Genomic DNA, 25,178 nt, shown 5'->3' on the forward strand with positions numbered 1-25,178 from the left:
AAATTCAGTTGTTTGATACTGACAAAGTAAGTAAGAAGTTCTGGTTTTTTCATTACAAGAATTTTCCTAGTGAAACTTAAAAAATGTGTTAAACATATTAACAATGCAATAAATAGTTTTTAAAGTGTGCTTTTTTCCCCATGAAGAATAATGCTCTTTAAATCTCTCTTGAAAATCCTGTTCATTAGAGGTAATATAGAGATATATAGCAATAATTTTTATCCTATCCATGTTTTTAATATTTTAGACATTCTTTGGGTGTAAAGGAATTTAGCGTCTGTAGCTTGGATGAGTTTAAATATATTGCTTCAAATTATGACCTCGAATGTCTTCATAATACCTTTTCTGTTACACCTGTTTACAAACATAAACCTGTTACAAAGAAGGTGTGTGGCAATGGAGTGTTGGAACAAGGTGAACAGTGTGATTGTGGCACTGCAAAGGTAAGGAAAAATGTTTTCAAAACCTTTTTAATTTCTATATATGTGTATTATAGGTAGAAATGAAGATAAGAACTTGCACATTTAGAAAAATAAATTAGAAAAGAACAGTAGTTAAGGAAAATAGCAGCCTTTAAGTCTCCTAATTTTTGCTGGTTTTGGAAATGGAGAACAAAGGTTCTTAATGTAGTGTTTGTCTTCAGACACTATCTCTGACATTCTTCAGTGTATGCATCAGCTACCAATAGAATTAATGACCACAAAGAGAATTGAAGGAGTTGAAGAAATATATTTAACAATAAGCAGTAACAAAAATAGACAAGAATATTTGAAGACTCTAGACTATTATCAATAGGATAGCAAAATGTATTGTTTGATAATATAGTTAAATAAATATTTGTATTGACAGGTGATACCAACTAAAATATTTTTAGATGAAATCTATTACTTGTAAAAAATAAAATGGGGATGGAAGGAGACTTTGCTTGGGGTGTTGCAATATACAGATGATGTTGTACTGAGTTGTACACTTGAAACCTGTATGCCTTTGTGAACCAATGTCACTCCAATAAATTCAATAAAAAAGCATATGTAACAAAGATCAAACCAAAATGAAGATGGAAGACAACTAAGGAAGTATTGACAACAAATCAGCCATATGATGATTCTTAGAAATAGCAATTGTGAGGTGACGTCACGGAAATGGCGCCGTGAGAAGCGCGTCCGACAGCTCTCCCCTAAATCACAACAAATTTATCAACTAGAAACAGAAAAATTTATCCTCAGAGCATTCCGGAGTTCCACACAAACTGAAAGCAAAAGGACTGTTATCACTTGAATCTGAGAGATGAGGGTGTGGAGGAAGCTACCACAGCGACGCTCATTCAAACCGCGAGGGAGTGCGCCTGCGTGCTATCAATAAGACCACCCTCAGATGCCGATAAGAAAGAGGAAATCGAATATTATGGATACAAAAGAAAGAGAGGTAACACAAATAGATGTGGAAAAATCTATGGAGAAAAGACTTAACATATTGGAAGCCTTGGAGCTAAATGACAGAGAATTTAAAATAGAAATCTTAAAAATACTCAGAGATATACAAGAAAACACAGAAAGGCAATATAGGGAGATCAGAAAACAACTCAATGAACACAAAGAATATATTACTAAGGAAATTGAAACTATAAAAACAAATCAAACAGAAATGAAAACCTCAATTCATGAGCTGAAAAACGAGGTAACAAGCTTAGCTAACAGAACAGCCCAGATTGAAGATAGGATTAGTGAAATAGAAGACAAACAACTTGAGGCACAACAGAGAGAAGAAGAAAGAGACTCAAAAATAATAAAAAATGAGATAGCCCTACAGGAATTGTCTGACTCCATCAGAAAGAATAACATAAGAATAATAGGTATATCAGAGGGAGAAGAGAAAGAAAATGGAATGGAGAATATACTCAAACAAATAATAGACGAGAACTTCCCAAGCCTGTGGAAGGAACTAAAGCCTCAAATTCAAGAAGCAAACAAAACACCAAGTTTTCTTAACCCTAACAAACCCACTCCAAGGCACATCATAATAAAGATGACACAAACCAATGACAAAGAAAAAATTCTCAAGGCAGCCAGGGAAAAGAAGAGTACAACATATAAAGGAAGGCCTATTAGATTATCATCAGATTTCTCAGCAGAAACTCTACAAGCTAGAAGAGAGTGGACCCCAATATTTAAAGCCCTGAAAGAGAGGAACTTTCAGCCAAGAATACTATACCCATCAAAGCTATCCTTCAAGTATGAAGGAGATATAAAAACATTCACAAATACAGAAAAGATGAGAGAATTTATCAACAGAAAGCCCCCACTCCAGGAAATACTAAGGGGGGTTTTCCAACCAGATTCAAAGAACAAAAGAAAACAACACCACAAGTAACAGCTCCACCAAGAACACAATAAAACCAAACTTAAACTGTGACAACAAAGGAAAAAAAGGGGGGAGAGGATGGAGATTAACAGTAGCAAAGGATGATGAAGTGCAGAAATACTTATAAGATAGGGTACTACAATGAATATGGTAGGTACCCTTTTCATTACTTAATGGTAACCACCCTTGAAAAAACCACCACAAAAACACTTGACTTAAAAAAGGTAGCAACAGAGGAAAGAAGTATGGAACACAAACAAACAAAAACAAATGATAGAAAAACAAAAGAGAAGAATCAAACTAGATACAAAATTAACAGAAAGCAATTTATAAAATGGCAGTAGGGAACCCACAAGTGTCAATAATTACACTAAATGTAAATGGATTAAACTTACCAATAAAAAGACACAGAGTAGCAGAATGGATTAAAAAAGAAAATCCAACTATATGCTGCCTACAAGAAACACATCTAAGCAACAAGGATAAAAACAAATTCAAAGTGAAAGGCTGGAAAACAATACTCCAAGCAAACAACACCCAAAAAAAAGCAGGTGTAGCAATACTCATATCTAATAATGCTGACTACAAGACAGAAAAAGTACTCAGAGACAAAAATGGTCATTTCATAATGATTAAGGGGAAGCTGAATCAAGAAGACATAACAATCCTTAATATATATGCACCAAACCAAGGAGCACCAAAATATATAAGACAGCTACTTATTGACCTTAAAACAAAAACTAACAAAAATACAATCATACTTGGAGACCTCAATACACCGCTGACGGCTCTAGATCGGTCATCCAAACAGAGAATCAATAAAGATATAGTGGCCTTAAACGAAATACTAGAACACCTGGATATGATAGACATCTACAGGACACTTCATCCCAAAGCGACAGAGTATACATTTTTCTCTAGTGTACATGGAACATTCTCAAGAATTGACCATATGTTGGGCCACAAAGACAATATCAGCAAATTTAGAAAAATTGAAATTGTACCAAGCATATTTTCTGATCATAAAGCCTTGAAACTAGAATTCAACTGCAAAAAAGAGGGGGAAAAACCCACAAAAATGTGGAAACTAAACAACATACTTCTAAAAAATGAATGGGTCAAAGAAGAAATAAGCGCAGAGATCAAAAGATATATACAGACAAATGAAAATGAAAATACGACATATCAGAATCTCTGGGATGCAGCAAAAGCAGTAATAAGAGGAAAGTTCATATCACTTCAGGCCTATATGAACAAACAAGAGAGAGCCGAAGTAAACCACTTAACTTCACACCTTAAGGAACTAAAAAAAGAAGAACAAAGACAACCCAAAACCAGCCGAAGAAAGGAGATAATAAAAATCAGAGCAGAAATAAATGAAATAGAGAACAGAAAAACTATAGAAAAAATCAATAAAACAAGGAGCTGGTTCTTTGAAAAGATCAACAAAATTGACAAACCCTTGGCAAGACTCACCAAGGAAAAAAGACACAGGACTCAAATAAATAAAATCCAAAATGAAAGAGGAGAGATCACCACAGACATCATAGAAATACAAAGAATTATTGTAGAATACTATGAAAAATTATATGCCACCAAATACAACAATCTAGAAGAAATGGATAAATTCCTAGAACAATACAACCTTCCTAGACTGAGTCATGAAGAAGCAGAAAGCCTAAACAGACCAATCAGCAGGGAGGAAATAGAAAAAACTATTAAAAATCTCCCCAAAAATAAAAGTCCAGGCCCAGACGGTTATACTAGTGAATTCTATCAAACATTCAAAGAAGACTTGGTTCCTATTCTACTCAAAGTCTTCCAAAAAATTGAAGAAGAAGCAATACTTCCAAACACATTTTATGAGGCCAACATAACCCTCATACCAAAACCTGGCAAGGATGGCACAAAGAAAGAAAACTACAGACCAATATCTCTAATGAATACAGATGCTAAAATACTAAACAAAATACTGGCAAACCGAATACAACAACATATTAAAAAAATAATACATCATGATCAAGTGGGATTCATCCCAGAATCTCAAGGATGGTTCAACATACGCAAAACGGTTAACGTAATACACCATATCAACAAAACAAAGAACAAAAACCACATGATCTTATCAATAGATGCAGAAAAGGCTTTTGATAAAATACAACACAATTTTATGTTTAAGACTCTCAACAAAATGGGTATAGAAGGAAAATATCTCAACATGATAAAGGCCATATATGATAAACCATCAGCCAACATCCTATTAAACGGCATAAAACTGAGGACTTTCTACCTTAAATCAGGAACAAGACAGGGTTGTCCACTCTCTCCACTCTTATTCAACGTGGTGCTAGAAGTTCTGGCCAGAGCAATCAGACAAGACAAAGAAATAAAAGGCATCCATATCGGAAAAGAAGAAGTAAAGCTATCACTTTTTGCTGATGATATGATCCTATACATCGAGAACACGAAGGACTCCACAAAAAGATTATTAGAAACAATAAACCAATACAGTAAGGTCGCAGGATACAAAATTAACATACAAAAGTCCATAGCCTTTCTATATGCCAACAATGAAATATTAGAAAACGAACTCAAAAAAATAATCCCCTTCACGATTGCAACAAAAAAAATAAAATACCTAGGAATAAACATAACAAAGAACGTAAAGGACCTATATAATGAAAATTACAAAGCATTGTTAAGGGAAATCGAAAAAGATACAATGAGATGGAAAAATATTCCTTGTTCTTGGATAGGAAGAATAAATATAATCAAAATGGCCATATTACCCAAAGCAATATACAAATTTAATGCAATTCCCATCAAAATCCCTATGAGATTTTTTAAAGAAATGGAACAAAAAATCATCAGATTTATATGGAACTATAAAAAACCCCGAATAGCCAAAACAATCCTAAGGAAAAAGAATGAAGCTGGGGGCATTACAATACCTGACTTTAAACTATATTATAGGGCCACGATAATCAAAACAGCATGGTATTGGCAAAAAAATAGACACTCAGACCAATGGAACAGAATAGAAAGCCCAGAAATAAAACCACATATATATGGTCAAATAATCTTTGATAAAGGGGCCAACAACACACAATGGAGAAAAGAAAGCCTCTTCAACAAATGGTGTTGGGAAAACTGGAAAGCCACATGCAAAAGAATGAAACTCGACTACAGCCTGTCCCCGTGTACTAAAATTAATTCAAAATGGATCAAAGACCTAAATATAAGACCTGAAACAATAAAGTACATAGAAGAAGACATAGGTACTAAAATCATGGACCTGGGTTTTAAAGAACATTTTATGAACTTGACTCCAATGGCAAGAGAAGTGAAGGCAAAGATAAATGAATGGGACTACATCAGAATTAAAAGTTTTTGCTCAGCAAGAGAAACTGATATCAAAATAAACAGACAGCCAACTATATGGGAACTGATATTTTCAAACGACAGCTCAGATAAGGGCCTAATATCCAAAATTTACAAAGAACTCATAAAACTCAACAACAAACAAACAAACAATCCAATAAAAAAATGGGAAGAGGACATGAACAGACACTTCTCCCAGGAAGAGATACAAATGGCCAACAGATATATGAAAAGATGCTCAGCTTCATTCGTTATTAGAGAAATGCAAATCAAAACTACAATGAGATACCACCTCACTCCTGTTAGATTAGCTATTATCAACAAGACGGGTAATAGCAAATGTTGGAGAGGCTGTGGAGAAAAAGGAACCCTCATTCACTGTTGGTGGGACTGTTAAGTAGTACAACCATTATGGAGGAAATATGGTGGTTCCTCAAAAAACTGCAAATAGAACTACCTTATGACCCAGCAATCCCTCTACTGGGTATATACCCCAAAACCTCAGAAACATTGATACGTGAAGACACATGTAGCCCCATGTTCATTGCAGCACTCTTCACAGTGGCCAAGACATGGAAACAACCAAAAAGCCCTTCAATAGAAGACTGGATAAAGAAGATGTGGCACATATACACTATGGAATACTACTCAGCCATAAGAAATGATGACATCAGATCATTTACAGCAAAATGGTGGGATCTTGATAACATTATAAGGAGTGAAATAAGTAAATCAGAAAAAAACAAGAACTACATGATTCCATACATTGGTGGAACATAAAAATGAGACTAAGAGACATGGACAAGACTGTGGTGGTTACCAAGGGTGGGGGGGGGGAGGGAGGACATGGGAGAGAGGGAGGGAGAGAGTTAGGGGGAGGGGGAGGGGCACAGAGAACTAGATAGAGGGTGACGGAGGACAATCTGACTTTGGGCGAGGGGTTTGCAACATGGTTTGATGACAAAATAACCTAGACATGTTTTCTTTGAATATATGTACCCTGATTTATTAATGTCATCCCATTACCATTAATAAAAATTTATTAAAAAAAAAAAAAAGAAATAGCAATTGTAAAATATGCAATATATTACATATATAAGTAAATGTTAAAAGTGTATCTATATATTAAAATATGCAATAAATAATATATAAACCATATATTATTATCTATAAATGTGCATATATATTATATGTATATTATATAATGGCACTGGAACACATTTTAAAAAAGAAAGAAGTCAGAGGAGAGTTTACTCTTGAAAAAATGCAGCTAGAATATCTAAGAATTGTAAATTTATATCTTTCTAGACTCAGGGTGCCCCTCCACCTCCACAGCTATGGCAGAATTAAATTTCTGTGGAAAACAACAGCTCTGTTGACTTAGTGTGGCAGAGAATAGAATTTAGGAATGAGAGCCACTAAAAATTTAAGGGTAAACTCTGAAAATGAGAGTATTGTGAAAGTGTTAAGACTTAAAATATGATTATTAGCTTATAAATACTTGGTAGACAGCTTAAAATATACATAGCAGGAAATAGGCCCTGGGGCAAAAAAAGAAGGGTGAGGCACTTGGAAAACACAGTTCTGTGAGTTTGATGGGTTTTTTTTTTTAGTATATTTTCCAACTATGTGAAATCTAAGCAGCAGAAATCTGAAGACTTACTGGGTTGATATCAGAATATAGAGCCTGAGACTGGAACTACAACTGGGAATTAAGGAGGAGATTAAAGAGAAATCTTCAGAAGCAAGGAAACTGCAGATAGATTGTATTCTAAAACCTGCTTAAATTCTTGGCTGAATACCACATTACATCAGGGAATCGAGCTAAATTTATGAGTTGGAGGCTATATGAATTGAGCAGAGATAGCTGTTGCACATCGCAAGGGAGAGAAAGTTTATAGTTTATGCCCAGGTCACTTCTTACTAGGGAAAAAGAAACACCTTCAGAAAAACAGCTGAATAAAGTCATTATATGGTTTTTTTTCAGTAAAAATTTGTATTTTATTAACAAAAATTACTACACATTCAGAGGAACTGGGAAGTATGATATTCAGGAAAATAGGCAATTAAGAAAACTAATTCTGAAAAGTTTAAGATATTGTATTTAACAGAAAAAGACTTCATAGTACTTGTTTTGAATATAATAAGGGAAAAGAAATAATACTCAAATAATTCAAGGAAAAATAACCTTAATGAGTGAGCAGCTAAGGAATCTCAACAAATATAATTAATATTTATAGGTAATGTACTTAACCACTAAATATTAACATTCTTTTCAAGTGTACTTGAAATATTTACCAAGGCAGAATATATTCTGAGCCATAAAATAAATCTAAACATATTTATTTCATGTTGAGAATTAAATTAGAAATCAAGAATAATGAGATATCTTGAAAAGCCCCTGAATATTTGGAAATAACTATATCATTTCTAAATGGCTGGCTCAAGGAAAGAGTCACAAAGGCAATTAGATTATATTGTAACACTATTCAAATGAAAACATATCAAAATATATGTGATTCAGCTAAAATAGTGTTTTGGAGAATATCTATAGCTTTAAATGTTTATATTAGACAAAAAGGTCTAAAAATAAATTATTTAAAATGCTACTTTAGGAAACTAAAATAGAAGTCTAAATTAAAGCCAAAATAAATAGATGGAACAGATGATAAAAATATAATTAGTAATCAATGAGGTAGAAACCAGAGATGAAAATAAACACTGATGATTTTCAAAAAAATTAATGTTTGATTTGATATACCTGTTACTGTGCTCATGACAGTAAAATGAGATAAAAACTAATTACCATTATAAGGGATAAAAGAGAGCATATTATCATACAACCAATATATATTAAAAACAAGGAATTTTAAAAACAATTATTTTCACAATTTAGGTAAAATTAACAAGTTTTTAAGATATAAATGATCACAACTGATATAGGGAGATAAAATTTAAAAAGCTTTATATGTAGTGAAGAAATTAAATATATAAAAAATATTTTTCACAAAGAAACTCCAAATTCATATTACTTCACTAGTGAATTTTATTAAACATATAAGAAAGAAATAGTGCTAATTATGCATGAGTCTTCTCAGGTAATAGATAAAGATATTTTTTAAATGATTTCATGACATGAGTATTAGTCTGAAGTCAAAATCAGACAAGAAATTAAAAGAAAACAACACACACCAATATCCCGCATGACCAGTATATAAATAAGTTAATAAATCTTGATCAAGTGGGGTTTTTCTCGGGAATGCAGGTTTGTTTTCTTTTTCAGATATGAAACTTCTCAAGGATTGTGAATAAACAGTTTACATTAAAAATTATGTCATTCAGTATGATTCAACATTATAGAGTATGTGAAGAAAAAAATAAGATAATTTAGCACCGATGTATTATAATCTTAGCACTCTAGGAATAGAAAAGAACCTACTCACTCTAATAATGTACATCTCTGAAAAACCTACAACTACCATCATATTTACTGGTGAAAGACTCAATGTTTTCGCCTAAAACCTGGAGTGATTATCTTCACTTGCATTCAACATTGTAGTGTATGCTACCAACTATTGTAGTTAGGCAAGATAAGGAAAGATAAAATAATTGGTAAGGAAGATGCAAAACTATTTTTGATCAAATTCAACTTGGCCACATGACTAGAGAATTTTAACAATCTCATCCCAAAACCCTACTAAAACTAATCAGTAAATTCAAGTCACTAGATACAAGGTCAGTATTCAAAATTCAATTGAATTTCTATAAATAAGCAATAAACAAATGGAAAATGAAATAAAAAGCACAAATCCATAAACATTGTTCTAAAAATGTAAGATCTATAGAGAAATTTAGCAAAATATGTTCAAGATCTATACAATAAAAACTGACATTGCTTAGAAAAGTGAAAGAAGATTGAAATGAGTGAAGACATACCCCATTTTCATGGATTGGAAGACACAATATTGTTAAGATGTCAGATCTACATAAACTGATATATTTATTCAACACAGTCCCAACCCAAACCCACCTGTCTTTTTGTAGAAGTTGACAATCTAACACCACAATTTATATGGGAATGCAAAGGACTAAAATAGACAAAGCATTTAAAGAAAGAAAAAGTGGGACACATATGCTAATATTCTTCAAATTTCAAATTTTTAAAATAAAATTACAGTAATTAAAATAATGTGGTACTGGCCAGAACATGAATAAATACTTTATTAGGACAGTATAGGGAATCCAGATATAAAAAAATATGTATATGGTCAGTTTGTTTTCTGCCAATCTGTTAAGGCAGTTCAATAGGTGAAGAAAATCTTTTCAACAAATGTATGAACTGGATATCCATGTAAATAAAATAAACTTTAACCTCTTATTGTACACAAAAATTAACTTGAAATGAATCAAAGACCTAAATATAAAAGCTAAAATGATAAACTTTTAGAATAAAATGTAGGAGACTACCTTTTTGACCCTGTGGTAGGCAAAAATTTCTTAGATATGGAAAACAGAAATGAGGTTTTTAAAAATGGCAAATATACTTCATCAAATTTAGAAACTTGTTCTCTTAGACTCTGTTAAGAAAAATGAAAAGCTCCAGAATGGGAGAAAATATTTATAATCTATTTATATGCAAATACATATAACTATATATAAAAATATTCAAAAGCCAATGAATTTAAAAATAAAAAAAAACAAGTATTCTGGTTTCTGCTGTGACATGCGGGTAGTTTAGAAGTCACCACTACGTCTTTCTAACAAAAAATGAACAAATTTTAAAAGCAGTAACACTTCTTAGATCCATCAGAGAAATGAGGTGGTAGAGCAAACCACTGCCTTCTCAAATTGGAAGGACTTATAGGCAAATAATAGAGTCACAACTTAATGGAGTAGCAAGCCACAGGCTGAAACCTTTTGGGAACCAGTGCCTAAGTAGGAAAGCCTGAACTTTAATTGATGACTTTTTGGAGGCTCAATGTGGACAACTCTGATAGTTAAAAACTCCAGGAGGACCCAGTCATTAGGGAAGCCCCTCACACTTTTGTGAGTTTTATTTCTAGGAGCTCAAACTGGTTGTCACAATGACTATTGGAGAAAAGTATTTCCATGCTTCTGAAAGAAGGGAGGGTAAAAGGAACCATTCTGAAACATCCAGAGTATTCTATTTTTCTTAAAAAGTTTTGTCCTTATAAAGTGAATTTAAAAAAAAAAGAAAGACAAACCACACATTTGATTAAAAATATGAAAAAAGCTAACAAAAGAATATTTAAAGTTTGACTACATAAGTCAATATATGAAATAAATAACATTTTAAAAGTATAGTGCTGCCACCTGTGGGCAAGCTGTTCATTGAAAAAACTAATGAGAATAGCAGAATAGACAACACCAGGAAAGATGCATCTGATATCGACAGATTACATAATTTAGAAAAACTTGCTACTGAAGACTAGAAAAGTTGATTGAAGGCACTGAATCTTATAAAATACAGGTAATTATGGGGCCAGCATCCCAGTGAAGTCAGAGGTCTGAATAGATGAGACTGTCTTCTGGAATGACAGTTTTTAGGGTGGGTTTGGTGATTTTTTTCAGGGAGAGAAAAATGTTGCTTTTGATAGCTTCACATCAGAGAAATTTTATGTGTGAAAGATTTAGTTTATATAATTTATTATAAAAGCACCAATATAAGAAAAAATTTTAAGAGAATGATTGTTAATGAGGTATCTAATGAATACAGTATTTCCTCTAAGGTTTTGGCTCATTGTAGTACATTAATATTGTTAACATAGTTCAGATTATATGGAATGTAGTGAAACAACACATTTATTTTACAAACAAGTGATTTCTTTAAATTTCATATAAAGGATAGGATTACTAAACCTGTGAATTAAAGAAAAGCATTATGCTTCGTAAAGAAATTCTGAGTTGCAGTTTTATTTGATGTACCTAATCATAGATGATTGAGTAACAGACTTTATTTACAGAATTGTACACATAAAGCCTGCTGTGATACTACAATGTGTAAACTAAAAAGAGATAAAATATGTGGTTCTGGGGAATGCTGCACACAATCATGCAAGGTAAGAGGCAATCTGTATTTTATAATAGCTCACCATTAATTTCTTGTTTAAAGAAGAGGGAAAACATATTTTGCTCTTCTCATTGTATTATATCCCAGTAACATTGGGCCCCCTCACCCCCATCAGTCCATTCAGCAATCTGTCATTTGCAGGACTCTTATATACATAATTCCTGATACTTCTTCTCTCCTGACTTGACTTCCCATTTCTATACCTCATTACAAATCTTTCTTGTACCCATTGAGATTTCTCGATGACCATCCATTGTTGTTCTAAGATCCCTAAGCATCCTTACAATCATTATTTTGAACTCCACATCTGGAAATTTGATTATTTCCATATCACTCAGGTCATTTCCTGAAGGTTTCTCTTGGATTGCACTTCTTTGTCTTCTCATTATCTGTGTCTGGGTGTTTTGTTTGTAGATTTGGTTGAGTCTAGGCTTGGTGTTGTCTGCCTCCAGTTTTCAATTGTGTTATTTCTAGGTCTTCTTGGGTTGGTATCAGCTATTATTTGTAACCCACTTTCAGATTTGGGCTGCTTTGAAGTCTTGATTTGTTTGTTTTCTTAACAGGTGATAGTTTGTTTACTGATCTTAGCAGGGGGCTTCCTTGAAACTGTATCCAGGAATGCGATGGGTGTAACCTGAGACTCTTTTTTTTTTTTTTTTTTAGTATATGTGCTGCCGAGACTCTGAAGGCCTCTTCCACCAACTAATCTCTCTGGGGGCAGGGTGTTTTCTCAGCTTCAGTAGGGGGAGGTGTATCTCAGATCTCCATGGAGACCTGAGTTACTTCCCCTCCTCCCCACTTCTTGTTTTCAGCTATGTCTTGTTGCGCTGATTGGAGCTGGAGCGATGTCTGGAGATCTCTGATCTGGAAGCAATTCAGTACTATTTTGTGGAAGGATCAGTCCCTCCCCCAGCTATAGCTGCCTCCAGCATGGATGAGTCAGCTTTTTTTAGGTCATCTCCTGCATTCCTTTGCCCCTCACAGTCTGTCCCTCTCTCTCGCCTTTCCACTTGGTAGATAAGCTGGTCTTTTCAACTCACCTCACTCCCTGGTTGCCAAGCAAGTGGCTGTGAGCAATATTTTCTACTCTTTTCCCTGGAGTGAGATCCCCTCTGGGCTCTCAGCCTCACCCCCCCCCCCCCCATTCCTGTAAGCAAGGGAGATTCAGGCGCTCTCTACCAGGTTTGTTGTGGCTTCTTCTTTGTTCCTTGGTTTTTGAGAGCTGTTCTTGTAGTCCAGAGTTGGTTTTTTACGCTGATTTTTCCTAAATTGACTTGTATTCCAGTTTGGTGGTGAGAGCTGGGCGTCTGTGCATCCGCCTACTCCGCTGCCATCTTCAGTGTCTCGGGTTTTTCCTTTGTCAAATATTAATTGACCAAGTAGGCATGAGTTGGTTTATGGGGTCTCTATTCTGTTCCATTGATCTATATGTTTTTGTACCAGTACCCTGCTGTTTTGGTTACTATGGCTTTCTAGTATAGTTTGATAGTGGATAGCATGATTCCTCCAATTTTGTTCTTTTTCAAGATTGTTGTGACTTTGGGGTCTTTTTGTGGTTTCATATAAATTTTTGGAATATGGGTTCTAGTTCTGTGAAATACCCCATTGGCAGCTTGATAAGCATTACATTGAATGTGTAGATTGCTTTGGGTAATATGAACATTTTATTGATGTTATTCTTCCTATTATAAGCACAGTATGTGCTTCCAATATTTGTATTTTAATTTTTTTTATTCAGTGTCTTATAATTTTCTGAGTACAGGTATTTTATATACTTCTTTTGTGTGACAGAGACAGAGAGAAACACAAAGAGAGGAACAGATAGGGACAGACAGGCAGAAAGGGAGAGATTGGGAAGCATCAATTCTTTACTGCAGCTCCTTAGTCGCCTTAGTTGTTCATTGATTGCTTTCTCATATGTACCTTGACCAAGGGGTTCCAGCAGAGCAAGTGACTCCTTGCTCAAGCCAGAGACCTTGAGCTCAAGGCAGTAATCTTGAGCCTCAATCAGGACCTTGGGCTCAAGCCAGCAACCATGTGTCATGTCTATGAACCCACGGTCAAGCCAGCGACTCTGAGCTCAAGCTGGTGAGCCTGTGCTCAAGCCGAATGAACCCGTGACCTTGGGGTTTTGAACCTGGGTCTTCTGTGTTTTATTCTGACACTCTATCCACTGCATCACTGGTCAGGTGGTATTTTATATTCTTGTTTAAATTTATTTCTGGGTATTTTATTCTTTTTGAAGCAATAGTGAATTATTTTTAGTTTCTCATTTTAATATATTATTATTGGTGTATAAAAATATAACTGGTATCTAGATATTTATTTTGTATTCTGCTTTACTGAATTTATCAGTTCTAGAATTTTTAAAATGAACTATTTAGGGTTTTCTATGTATAATATCATGTCATCTGCAATTAATGACAGTTTCACTTTTTCATTTCCAATTTGGATGCCTTTTAATGTTTCTTGTTTGGTTGCTGTGGCTAGGATTTCCATATATTGAATAAGAGCAGTGATAACCGACATCCCTGTCTTGTTCCTGGTCTCAAGGGAAATGCTTATAGTTTTTGACAATTGAGTATAATGTTGGCAGTGGGTTGTCATGTGTGGTCTTTATAATATTGAACTCTGTTCACTCTATTCTCACTTTGCTGAGTATTTTTTAACATAAATTGGTGCTGAATTTCATCAAATGCTTTTTTGCACCTATTCATATGAAATTGAGACTTGTTTTATGTCCTAACATGAGTCTATCCTAGAAAATGTTTCACGTGCACTTGAAAACAATGTATATTTAGCTACTTTGGGATGAAGTGCTCTGAAGATATCAATTATATCCAGCTGATCTAATTGTCATTTAAGGCTGCCATTTGCTTGTTGATTTTCAGTCTGAAAGATCTATCCATTGATGTCAATAGGATGTTAAAATCATTGACTATTTCTCTATTGCTGTAGATCTCTTTCTTTGTGACCATCAAGATTTGTTTACATATTTAGGTGCTCCTACACTGGGAGCATAAATATTTACAAGGGTTATATTCTCTTGTGGATTGCTCCTTTTATCATTATACAGTGTCCTTTTTTGTCTCTTACTATAGCCTTTCTTTTAAAGTTTATTTTTCAGATAAAAGTATTGCTTCCCCAGCTTTTATTATTGCCAATTGTATGAAATTTTTTATCCCTTTACTTTTAGTTTGTGTGTATCTCTCTTTTTGAGGTGCGTCTCTTGTAGAGAGTATATATGGGTTTTGCTTTCTCATACATTCAGCTACCCTATGGTTTTACTTTATTTTATTTTAATTTGTTTGTTTTTTAGTGAGCAAGAGAGAGACAGACTGGAACAGACAGAAAGGGAGAAAGATGAGAAGCATTAACTCATAGTTGCAGCACCTTAGTTGTTCACTGATTGCTTTTGCATATGTGCCTTGCTTGGGGCTCCAGCTGAGCCAGTAACCTTTTGCTTAAGCCAGTGACCTTGGACTCAAGCCAGCGACCATGGAGTCTTGTTTATGATACCATGCTCAAGATGACAACCTCGCGCTAAAACCAGTGACCTCAGGGTTTTGAACCTGGGTCTTCAATGTCCAAGGATGACTATCAACTGCGCCACCACCTTGTCAGGCAGCCTGTATGTCTTTTGATTGGAGCATTTAAGCCATTTACATTTCAAGTTATTATTGATAAGTACATATATTATTGCCATTTTATTCTTTCAACTATGTTCCTGTGTTTGTTTTATTTTCTTCTTCTTCTTCTTTTTTTTTTTTCATTTTTCTGAAGCTGGAAACAGGGAGAGACAGTCAGACAGACTCCCGCATGCGCCCGACCGGGATCCACCCGGCACGCCCACCATGGGGCGATGCTCTGCCCACCAGGGGGCGATGCTCTGCCCATCCTGGGTGTCGCCATGTTGCGACCAGAGCCACTCTAGCGCCTGAGGCAGAGGCCACAGAGCCATCCCCAGCGCCTGGGCCATCTTTGCGCCTGGGCCATCTTTGCTCCAATGGAGCCTCGGCTGCAGGAGGGGAAGAGAGAGACAGAGAGGAAGGCGCGGCAGAGGGGTGGAGAAGCAAATGGGTGCTTCTCCTGTGTGCCCTGGCCGGGAATCGAACCCGGGTCCTCCGCACGCTAGGCCAACGCTCTACCGCTGAGCCAACCGGCCAGGACTCTCTTCTTCTTCTTAAAGCTGGCCCTTTAACATTTTTTATAATACTGTTGGGGGGAACAAACTCCTTTAGCTTTTTGTTATCTGTGCAGCTCTTTATAACTCTTTCAATTTTAAATGATATGCTTGCTGAGTAAAGTAGTCTTGGTTGTGAGATCTTGCTTTTCATCACTTTGAATATTTCTTGACAATCCCATGTGGCCTCAGATGTTTCTTTTGAAAAGTCAGCTGACAATCTAATCGGAGCTCACTTATAAGTAACTGCTTTCCTCTTCCTGCTTTTAATATTCTCTTTGTCTTTCACCCTTGCCATTTTAATTATGATGTGTTTTGGTGTGGGCTTCTCTGGGTCCATCTTGTTTGGGACTCTCTGTTCTTTCTGGACTTGTATGTCTTTTTTCTTCACTGGGTTTGGAAAGATTTAGGTCATTGTTTCTTCAAATAAGTTCTCAGTCCCTTGCTCTCTCTTCTTCTGGCACCCCTATGATATAGATGTTTTTATGTTTCATGTTGTCCTATAGGTCCCTTAAACTATTATCATTTTTTTTTTCTTTTTGCTTCTCTGATTGGGTGTTATTTTTCTATATTTTCTTCCAAATTGCCAATTCAATCCTCTGCTTCATCCAGCCTACTGTTTATTTCTTCTATTGTATTCTCTTTTTTTTAAAGATTTTATTTATTGATTTTGGAGAGAGGATATATATAGAGAAAGGCAGAGGGTGGAGCAGGAAGCATCAACTAATAGTTGCTGCTTCTGGTATGTACCTAGACCAAGCAAGCCTAGTGTTTTGAACCAGCTACCTCAGCATTCCAGGTTGATGCTTTATGTTCTGTGCCACCACAGGTCTGGCATCTTTCAGTGTATTCTTGATGTTAAATATTGTATTCTCCATTTTTGACTGGTGCCTTTTTTTATGGTTTCTACATCCTTTGCTATGATTGCTACTTTTTGGTGAAGTTCTTGCTTTGTTCCTTGAGTATACGTATAATCATTACTTTGAACTCTACATCTGATAAATTGCTTATCTCCATTTCAGTTAGCTCTTTTTTTCTGGAGAATTTTCTGTTCTGTTATTTGGGGCCTGTTGCCTTTTCTCTTCATTTTGAATGATTTTCTTTAAGTCTCCTGCTTCTTCACTTGATTAATTGTGCTTTTGAAGCACTTTATTTTTTTTTAATAAATTTTTATCAATGTTAATGGGATGACATTAATAATTCAGGGTATATATATTCAAAGAAAACATGTCTAGGTTATCTTCTCATTAAATTATGTTGCATACCCCTCGCCCAGGGTCAGATTGTCCTCTGTCACCCTCTATCTAGTTTTCTCTGTGCCCCTCCCCCTCCCCCTAAATTTCTCCCTCCCTCCCTCCTGCGTCCTCCCTCCCCCCACCCCTGGTAACCACCACACTCTTGTCCATGTCTCTTAGTCTCGCTTTTATGTTCCACCAATGTATGGAATCATGTAGTTCTTGTTTTTTTCTGATTTACTTATTTCACTCCGTATAATGTTACCAAGATCCCACCATTTTGCTATAAATGATCTAATGTCATCATTTCTTATGGCTGAGTAGTATTCCATAGTGTATATGTGCCACATCTTCTTTATCCAGTCTTCTATTGAAGGGCTTTTTGGTTGTTTCCATGTCTTGGCCACTGTGAACAGTGCTGCTATGAACATGGGGCTACATGTGTCTTTACGTATCAATGATTCTGAGGTTTTGGGGTATATACCCAGTAGAGGGATTGCTGGGTCATAAGGTAGTTCTATTTGCAGTTTTTTGAGGAACCACCATACTTTCCTCCATAGTGGTTGTACTACTTTACATTCCCACCAACAGTGTATGAGGGTTCCTTTTTCTCCACAGCCTCTCCAACTTTGTTATTACCCGTCTTGTTGATAATAGCTAATCTAACAGGGGTGAGGTGGTATCTCATTGTAGTCTTGATCTGCATTTCTCGAATAACTAATGAAGCTGAGCATCTTTTCATATATCTGTTGGCCATTTGTATCTCTTCCTGGGAGAAGTGTCTGTTCATGTCCTCTTCCCATTTTTTTATTGGATTGTTTGTTTGTTTGTTGTTGAGTTTTATGAGTTCTTTGTAAATTTTGGATATTTGGCCCTTATCTGAGCTGTCGTTTGAAAATATCAGTTCCCATATAGTTGGCTGTCTGTTTATTTTGATATCAGTTTCTCTTGCTGAGCAAAAACTTTTAATTCTGATGTAGTCCCATTCATTTATCTTTGCCTTCACTTCTCTTGCCATTGGAGTCAAGTTCATAAAATGTTCTTTAAAACCCAGATCCATGATTTTAGTACCTATGTCTTCTTCTATGTACTTTATTGTTTCAGGTCTTATATTTAGGTCTTTGATCCATTTTGAATTAATTTTAGTACACGGGGACAGGCTGTAGTCGAGTTTCATTCTTTTGCATGTGGCTTTCCAGTTTTCCCAACACCATTTGTTGAAGAGGCTTTCTTTTCTTCATTTTGTGTTGTTGGCCCCTTTATCAAAGATTATTTGACCATATATATGTGGTTTTATTTCTGGGCTTTCTATTCTGTTCCATTGGTCTGAGTGTCTATTTTTCTGCCAATACCATGCAGTTTTGATTATTGTGGCCCTATAATATAGTTTAAAGTCAGGTATTGTAATGCCCCCAGCTTCATTCTTTTTCCTTAGGATTGCTTTGGCTATTCGGGGTTTTTTATAGTTCCATATAAATCTGATGATTTTTTGTTCCATTTCTTTAAAAAATGTCATAGGAATTTTGATGGAAATTGCATTAAATTTATATATTACTTTGGGTAATATGGCCATTTTAATTATATTTATTCTTCTTATCCAAGAACAAGGAATATTTTTCCATCTCATTGTGTCTTTTTCTATTTCTCTTAGCAATGCCTTGTAGTTTTCTTTATATAGGTCCTTTACATTCTTTGTTATGTTTATTCCTAGGTATTTTATTTTTTTTGTTGCAATCGTGAAGGGGATTATTTTTTTGAGTTCATTTTCTAATATTTCATTGTTGGCATATAGAAAGGCTATGGACTTCTGTATGTTAATTTTGTATCCTGCGACCTTACTGTATTGGTTTATTGTTTCTAGTAATCTTTTTGTGGAGTCCTTTGGGTTTTCGATGTATAGGATCATATCATCAGCAAAAAGTGATACCTTTACTTCTTCTTTTCCGATATGGATGCCTTTTATTTCTTTGTCTTGTCTGATTGCTCTGGCCAGAACTTCTAGCACCACGTTAAATAAGAGTGGAGAGAGTGGACACCCTTGTCGTGTTCCTGATTTAAGGTGGAAAGTCCTCAGTTTTATGCCGTTTAATAGGATGTTGGCTGATGGTTTATCATATATGGCCTTTGTCATGTTGAGATATTTTCCTTCTATACCCATTTTGTTGAGAGTCTTAAACATAAAATTGTGTTGTATTTTATCAAAAGCCTTTTCTGCATCTATTGATAAGATCATGTGGTTTTTGTTCTTTGTTTTGTTGATATGGTGTATTACGTTAACCGTTTTGCGTATGTTGAACCATCCTTGAGATTCTGGGATGAATCCCACTTGATCATGATGTATTATTTTTTTAATATGTTGTTGTATTCGGTTTGCCAGTATTTTGTTTAGTATTTTAGCATCTGTATTCATTAGAGATATTGGTCTGTAGTTTTCTTTCTTTGTGCCATCCTTGCCAGGTTTTGGTATGAGGGTTATGTTGGCCTCATAAAATGTGTTTGGAAGTATTGCTTCTTCTTCAATTTTTTGGAAGACTTTGAGTAGAATAGGAACCAAGTCTTCTTTGAATGTTTGATAGAATTCACTAGTATAACCATCTGGGCCTGGACTTTTATTTTTGGGGAGGTTTTTAATAGTTTTTTCTATTTCCTCCCTGCTGATTGGTCTGTTTAGGCTTTCTGCTTCTTCATGACTCAGTCTAGGAAGGTTGTATTGTTCTAGGAATTTATCCATTTCTTCTAGATTATTGTATTTGGTGGCATATAGTTTTTCATAGTATTCTACAATAATTCTTTGTATATCTATGATGTCTGTGGTGATCTCTCCTCTTTCATTTTGGATTTTATTTATTTGAGTCCTGTGCCTTTTTTCCTTGGTGAGTCTTGCCAAGGGTTTGTCGATTTTGTTGATCTTTTGAAGCACTGTATATGGAATTTTTCAATTCAGTAATTTTATTATTCAGATACAGAATTTCTATTTGGTTCTTTTTAAAAGTCGTTTCTCTCTTTGTTAAACTTCTCATTTTATTCATGTATTCTTTTCCTTATTTCTATTTACTAGTCTTTCTGATCTCTCTTATAGCTCTTAATCATCTCTTATAGATGGTTAAGAAGCCAGTCACCCATTAGCCCAGATAGTTGTAGGGGTCTCACAGATCTTTTCATGACTATGCTTGTTCCACTTCTCTGATTCCCTCAATGGGAAGAAATTTAGGATTGTGTGCCTTTTCTCAATTCTACAATGCTATTCCAGGTGCAGAGAGCCTCTCATTTTCTTCTCTAAGGCAGTACCCTGAAGTGTTTAAGGTTGTCTGTCTTCTCTAGTTTAATAGAGTCAAGCCATCTGCTGATATCCATGTGTTGTGTGTAAGATTGTGCACAGTCTTGGTGACCCATATGATCTATTGGCTACCCTCTCTAGGATATGTGCTTAGAGTGCTGGGGGTGTTTGTTGGCTACTTGTGGGAGTTCTTAGATGAGGGAATTCCACTGGTTCATGACTGCAGTTCTTGGCGGAGTCCTGAGCAAGTTAATAGGTTATATGGTTGGTTGTTGTAATCTACACGCTGGTTGCTGGGAACCGTCATTCCATTTCTCTACTCCTAGGTTTCCCCAGAGTGTTCAACTGTGCCATTTCCTCAGTGTTCTGGGTAGGACATGACAAAAATGAGCCTTCTGGGTGGTGTCTCATCCACCTGGGAAAATCAGGCTCTTACATCACTTTCATTTTTCTCATTGGAGAAATCATGAGCCAAGAGGTTCTCTGTTAAGACTGAGCTGTGCCACCTTGGGGGAGGGGTGATGTAAATTAAGTGAAATTATTCTTCTTACCCTCTTCAATGCATTAGTGTAGGTTCATCATTTGTAACTCTAGTTACAATATATCACTCTAGTGGGAGATGTTGATAATGGAGTGAGCTTTGCATGTGTGAGGCAACAGTTATCTGGGAAATCTTTGTACTTGTCCCTCATATTTTCTGTGATACTTAAACTGCTGTAAAAAAACTACATCTTAATAGTGAAAGAAATTAGAACAACATTGCCATTTATATATATTTGTAAAAGGAAGCATATTCTCAAGAAACAAGAGTTAGTACTTTCTCATTATATTTATATGTACTTTCCTTCACCAACAGCGGATCACTGCTTTTAATTTCAATGTGAACTCCATTCATTAAGTATTTTTTTTTCTCATCCATCATTTGGAAAATTTGTACAGGTAGCAAATACTTGTTGAAAATTTGAGAAAAAGTATACAGAAAACTCATTCTTGAGGAGGAGATGTGTCTGAATGTTATTTAAACTGGGCCTCTAAGACCTTGGAAATCTAAAACAGATTTGATTTAGTTTGCTTAAGATTGTATTGATAGCTATAAGAAATTGAGGCTTGAATCAGAAGAAAGGATTTGCTGCCTCCTTATGATAGCTCTGTTTCTAGGCAATAGAAGGTATTGCTGTTGTTCTGGAACCCTGGTATTACCAAGGGAACTCTAGAAGCTGTCAGCTAAAGAGTAAGCACTGAAGAGATCAAAGATGTAATTGGAGAAGTTACTTTTTTTTTCACAGTTGTTTGCAATATATGTGAAATAAACTTCCTATGTGTCCTTAAATTTTCTTCCTTTAAAATCTACAAACTTTTTTTCTAAATATTTATAATGTATTTTTTGTTTTGTTTTGTAAATGGTTGTTGATATCGGCTTTAAGCATGGTATATGAAGAAAACAAAGAATGCATATCTGAGCATAGACAAAATGGGTTGAAAGTAATTTTTATATTAATTCCTTATCTTCTTTCTTTCTTTTTTATAAGTATGGTAGTCTGATCATCTTTGAACTTACTACATATGTCTTTCAGAAGCACTACCCACTAATATATGCACAGTAAATTCAATCACTTAAATTTTTATGCAGTAGTTAGGTAAATAAAAAAAATTTCTTAATTGATCTTAGCAAATTAGAAAAAAATGGATGAAAATTCAAGCCTGATGATTAAGAAAATGAATATCATTGATATGTAATTTTTTTATGTTTCTGTTTCCTTCTAGTTAAAACCAGCTGGTGTACTTTGTAGGAAATCACATGATGAATGTGATTTTACTGAATTTTGCGATGGTAAACAACCACATTGTGTGCCTGACACTTATAAATACGATGGAACATCTTGTAATTCAGGTGACTCCTTCTGTTATGAAGGAAAATGTAAGAGTACTGATAAACAATGTCAAAAATTAATTGGAGGAGGTAATGACCATATTTTCTTCTTAGTTCCTAAATTCTGCAAGCTCTGTTATTCAATACTATAGAACAAAAATGTAGATGTAATTAATGAGTGAAGTCTTGCCTAGTGTATATTATTGTTAAAGGAAATAAAATTTTCTTGAATTTGAATCTTTGAAACAAACAAATAATAACTTGTTAACTTATGTGAAATTCTTATTTGCACATGAAGAACCCTCAAGTAGAAATGCAACTTTTCAAAACATTATATAGAATTTGAAATGGTGAGATTTGTTTAGACTTAAATGAAATAAAGGGTTTTTACTAAAACAAAGCAGGGTTAATAATTGATTGTGTAGATTTCAAGAGTGGGTCTGTTCAAAGGGGCCTGCTGAAGAGTGAGGGCTAGTCCAGTTTGATAGTTTCCTATAAATGTGTGAATCATTAGCTTCATTGAAATACTATACATTATCCTGCGCTTACACAGTGCACATTCTTTGAAAGAAATTTTTATTCTCAATTCTCTTATTAGGCCTTCCTTCTCCAGTTCAGGTGAATTCCAGGAATTTAAGGAGGAGATGAGATAGAGGTTTTGGTAATTATTATAATTTTATTTTGTTTTTCTACAGAATCACAGGTGTGCCATCTTCAATTAGTGGCTACATGAGAGTAATATTTAAAAATAATTGAGATAAAAACAAATGTCCAGTAAAATTCAGAAAAAATGAAAAGTATATTTCAGATTCAATAGTTCCCCAAGTAAATCCTGAAAAATAAATCTCAGTACTGGCAAGATATTTTTAGAGTTAGATAATGACATGTCAGCTAAGTGTTATCTAGGTAATTTATCTTACTTACAATTTCTTTAGTATTAGCAGTGATTTTAAAGCCCTCTGTGAGAAACTGTATATGAATATGTACAATAATATTCTAAAATAATACAACTTTCTTTTTGGAAGCAAATATAACATCTAAATCAATGTCTGTCCAATCCTAGTGATTACTTGTTTTAATACATCTAGGACGAACTAAGTCTGGGCCTGGCAATTAGTCAGTTTTTGTACTTATTTTTGGAAAAACAATCCTACTTTTTGAGCTTCCTAAAGGGTGTGGGGACCTTAAGATAATTAAGTTTGCCCTTAATTATCACAGTATTTCATTCAAAATAGCCATAACTTTTTTTTATAATAATTTTATTTTTTTAATGGGGTGACATCAATAAATCAGGATACATATATTCAAAGATAACAAGTCCAGGTTATCTTGTCGTTCAATTATGTTGCATACCCACCACCCAAAGTCAGATTGTCCTCTGTCACCTTCTATCTTGTTTTCTTTGTGCCCCTCCCCACCCCCTTTCCCTCTCCCATAACTTTTGACCAGGTCATGTATGGTGGCCTGTCATGGACGCTAGTTACTAGAATGGTCTTGAGTTGGGTTTCATGTTTTTGTGAAGTAAGAATTAGCTTTCCAACATAAAAACTATATATGATTTATAGGTAACAGCCTATAAAAATCTTTTACATACCTAATACAAATCATCATGTTCCACCAAATTATTGGTTTCTGGACAAAATATGCTTATGCCATAATATTGAGACATATCTTCTGCATTGAGCAATATTTAAAGTAGAGAAAGGAGCTTATATTTATTACTTATTTAATTATTTTAGTGAGAGATGGAGAGAGGAACAGAGAGAAGGACAGATAGGACAGACATACAGGAAGGGAGAGAGATGAGAAGCATCAGTTCTTTGTTGTGGCGCCTTAGTTGTTCATTGATTGCTTTCTCATATGTGCCTTGACCGGGGGGCTACAGCTGAGCCATTGACCCCTTGCTCAAGCCAGCAACCTTGGGATTCAAGCGAGTGACCTTTGGACTCAAGTCAGTGACCATAGGGTTATGTCTGTGATCCCACATTCAAACCAGTGACCCCACGGACAAGCTGGTGAGCTTGCACTCAAGCCAGTGACCTTGGGGTTTCAAACTGAGGTCCTGTGTGTCACAGGCCAATGCTCTATCAACTGCACTACTGCCAGGTCAGGTCTAAATTTTTTAAATAAAAAAAATTATATCAGTAGCCCTGGCTGGCTGGCTTAGTGGATAGAGTGTCAGCTCAGTGTACAAACATCCCAGCTTTGTTCCCCTGTCAGGGCACACATGAAAAGCAACCACCTGCTGCTCTCCCCTGACCTTTACCCCTTCTCCTTATCTTCCCCTTTCACAGCCAGTGGCTCAGTTGGTTTGAGCATTGACCCTGGGAGGTGAGGATAGGTTAGTTGGTCCAAGCATTGGCTCCAGATGGGGCTGGCTAGCTGGCTCCTGGTTGGGGTGCATGCGGGAGTCTGTCCCACTAACTCCCCTCCTCTCACTTAAAAAACTAGGTCAGTAAAGATACTTCAAATGGAAACGTACTACCTTTTTCTAAGTTCCTTACCAAATTTTGTATTTGTAAAAGTCTAGCCACTACAGCACACTCTTTAGTGTTATATCTGCACATAAAGTTTTTCTTTGTTCATTTCTGTTTTGTGGTGACCTCACTCAAAGCTCTCCAAATGGAGGCAATAATAAGAAGGTTGATATCATATACACTTAAATCTCTCAGGCCCTAGGAGAATTATGTGACAGAACTACAAAAGATATAATCCTGAGAGGAAAATACAATTCTGGTCAGAAGTAAGTTGGCCAGGACAGTGGGCTTTGGGTGCTAAGA

The 25,178-nt window shown here is 35.2% G+C and overlaps 1 protein-coding gene across 1 annotated transcript in view; it reads left to right on the forward strand.

The window, feature by feature from the left end:
• LOC136309276 (disintegrin and metalloproteinase domain-containing protein 5-like) overlaps positions 1–25,178 on the forward strand; it is a 114,709-nt gene that overhangs the window by 39,293 nt on the left and 50,238 nt on the right. The window contains exons 4-6 of the mRNA XM_066237504.1: positions 248–443; positions 11,727–11,822; positions 22,293–22,488. Of these exons, the coding sequence (XP_066093601.1) occupies positions 248–443; positions 11,727–11,822; positions 22,293–22,488 (488 nt within the window). The remainder of the gene's footprint in view (positions 1–247; positions 444–11,726; positions 11,823–22,292; positions 22,489–25,178) is intronic.

This window comes from Saccopteryx bilineata, chromosome 6 (assembly GCF_036850765.1).
Source record: "Saccopteryx bilineata isolate mSacBil1 chromosome 6, mSacBil1_pri_phased_curated, whole genome shotgun sequence".
Lineage (NCBI taxonomy): Eukaryota > Metazoa > Chordata > Mammalia > Chiroptera > Emballonuridae > Saccopteryx > Saccopteryx bilineata.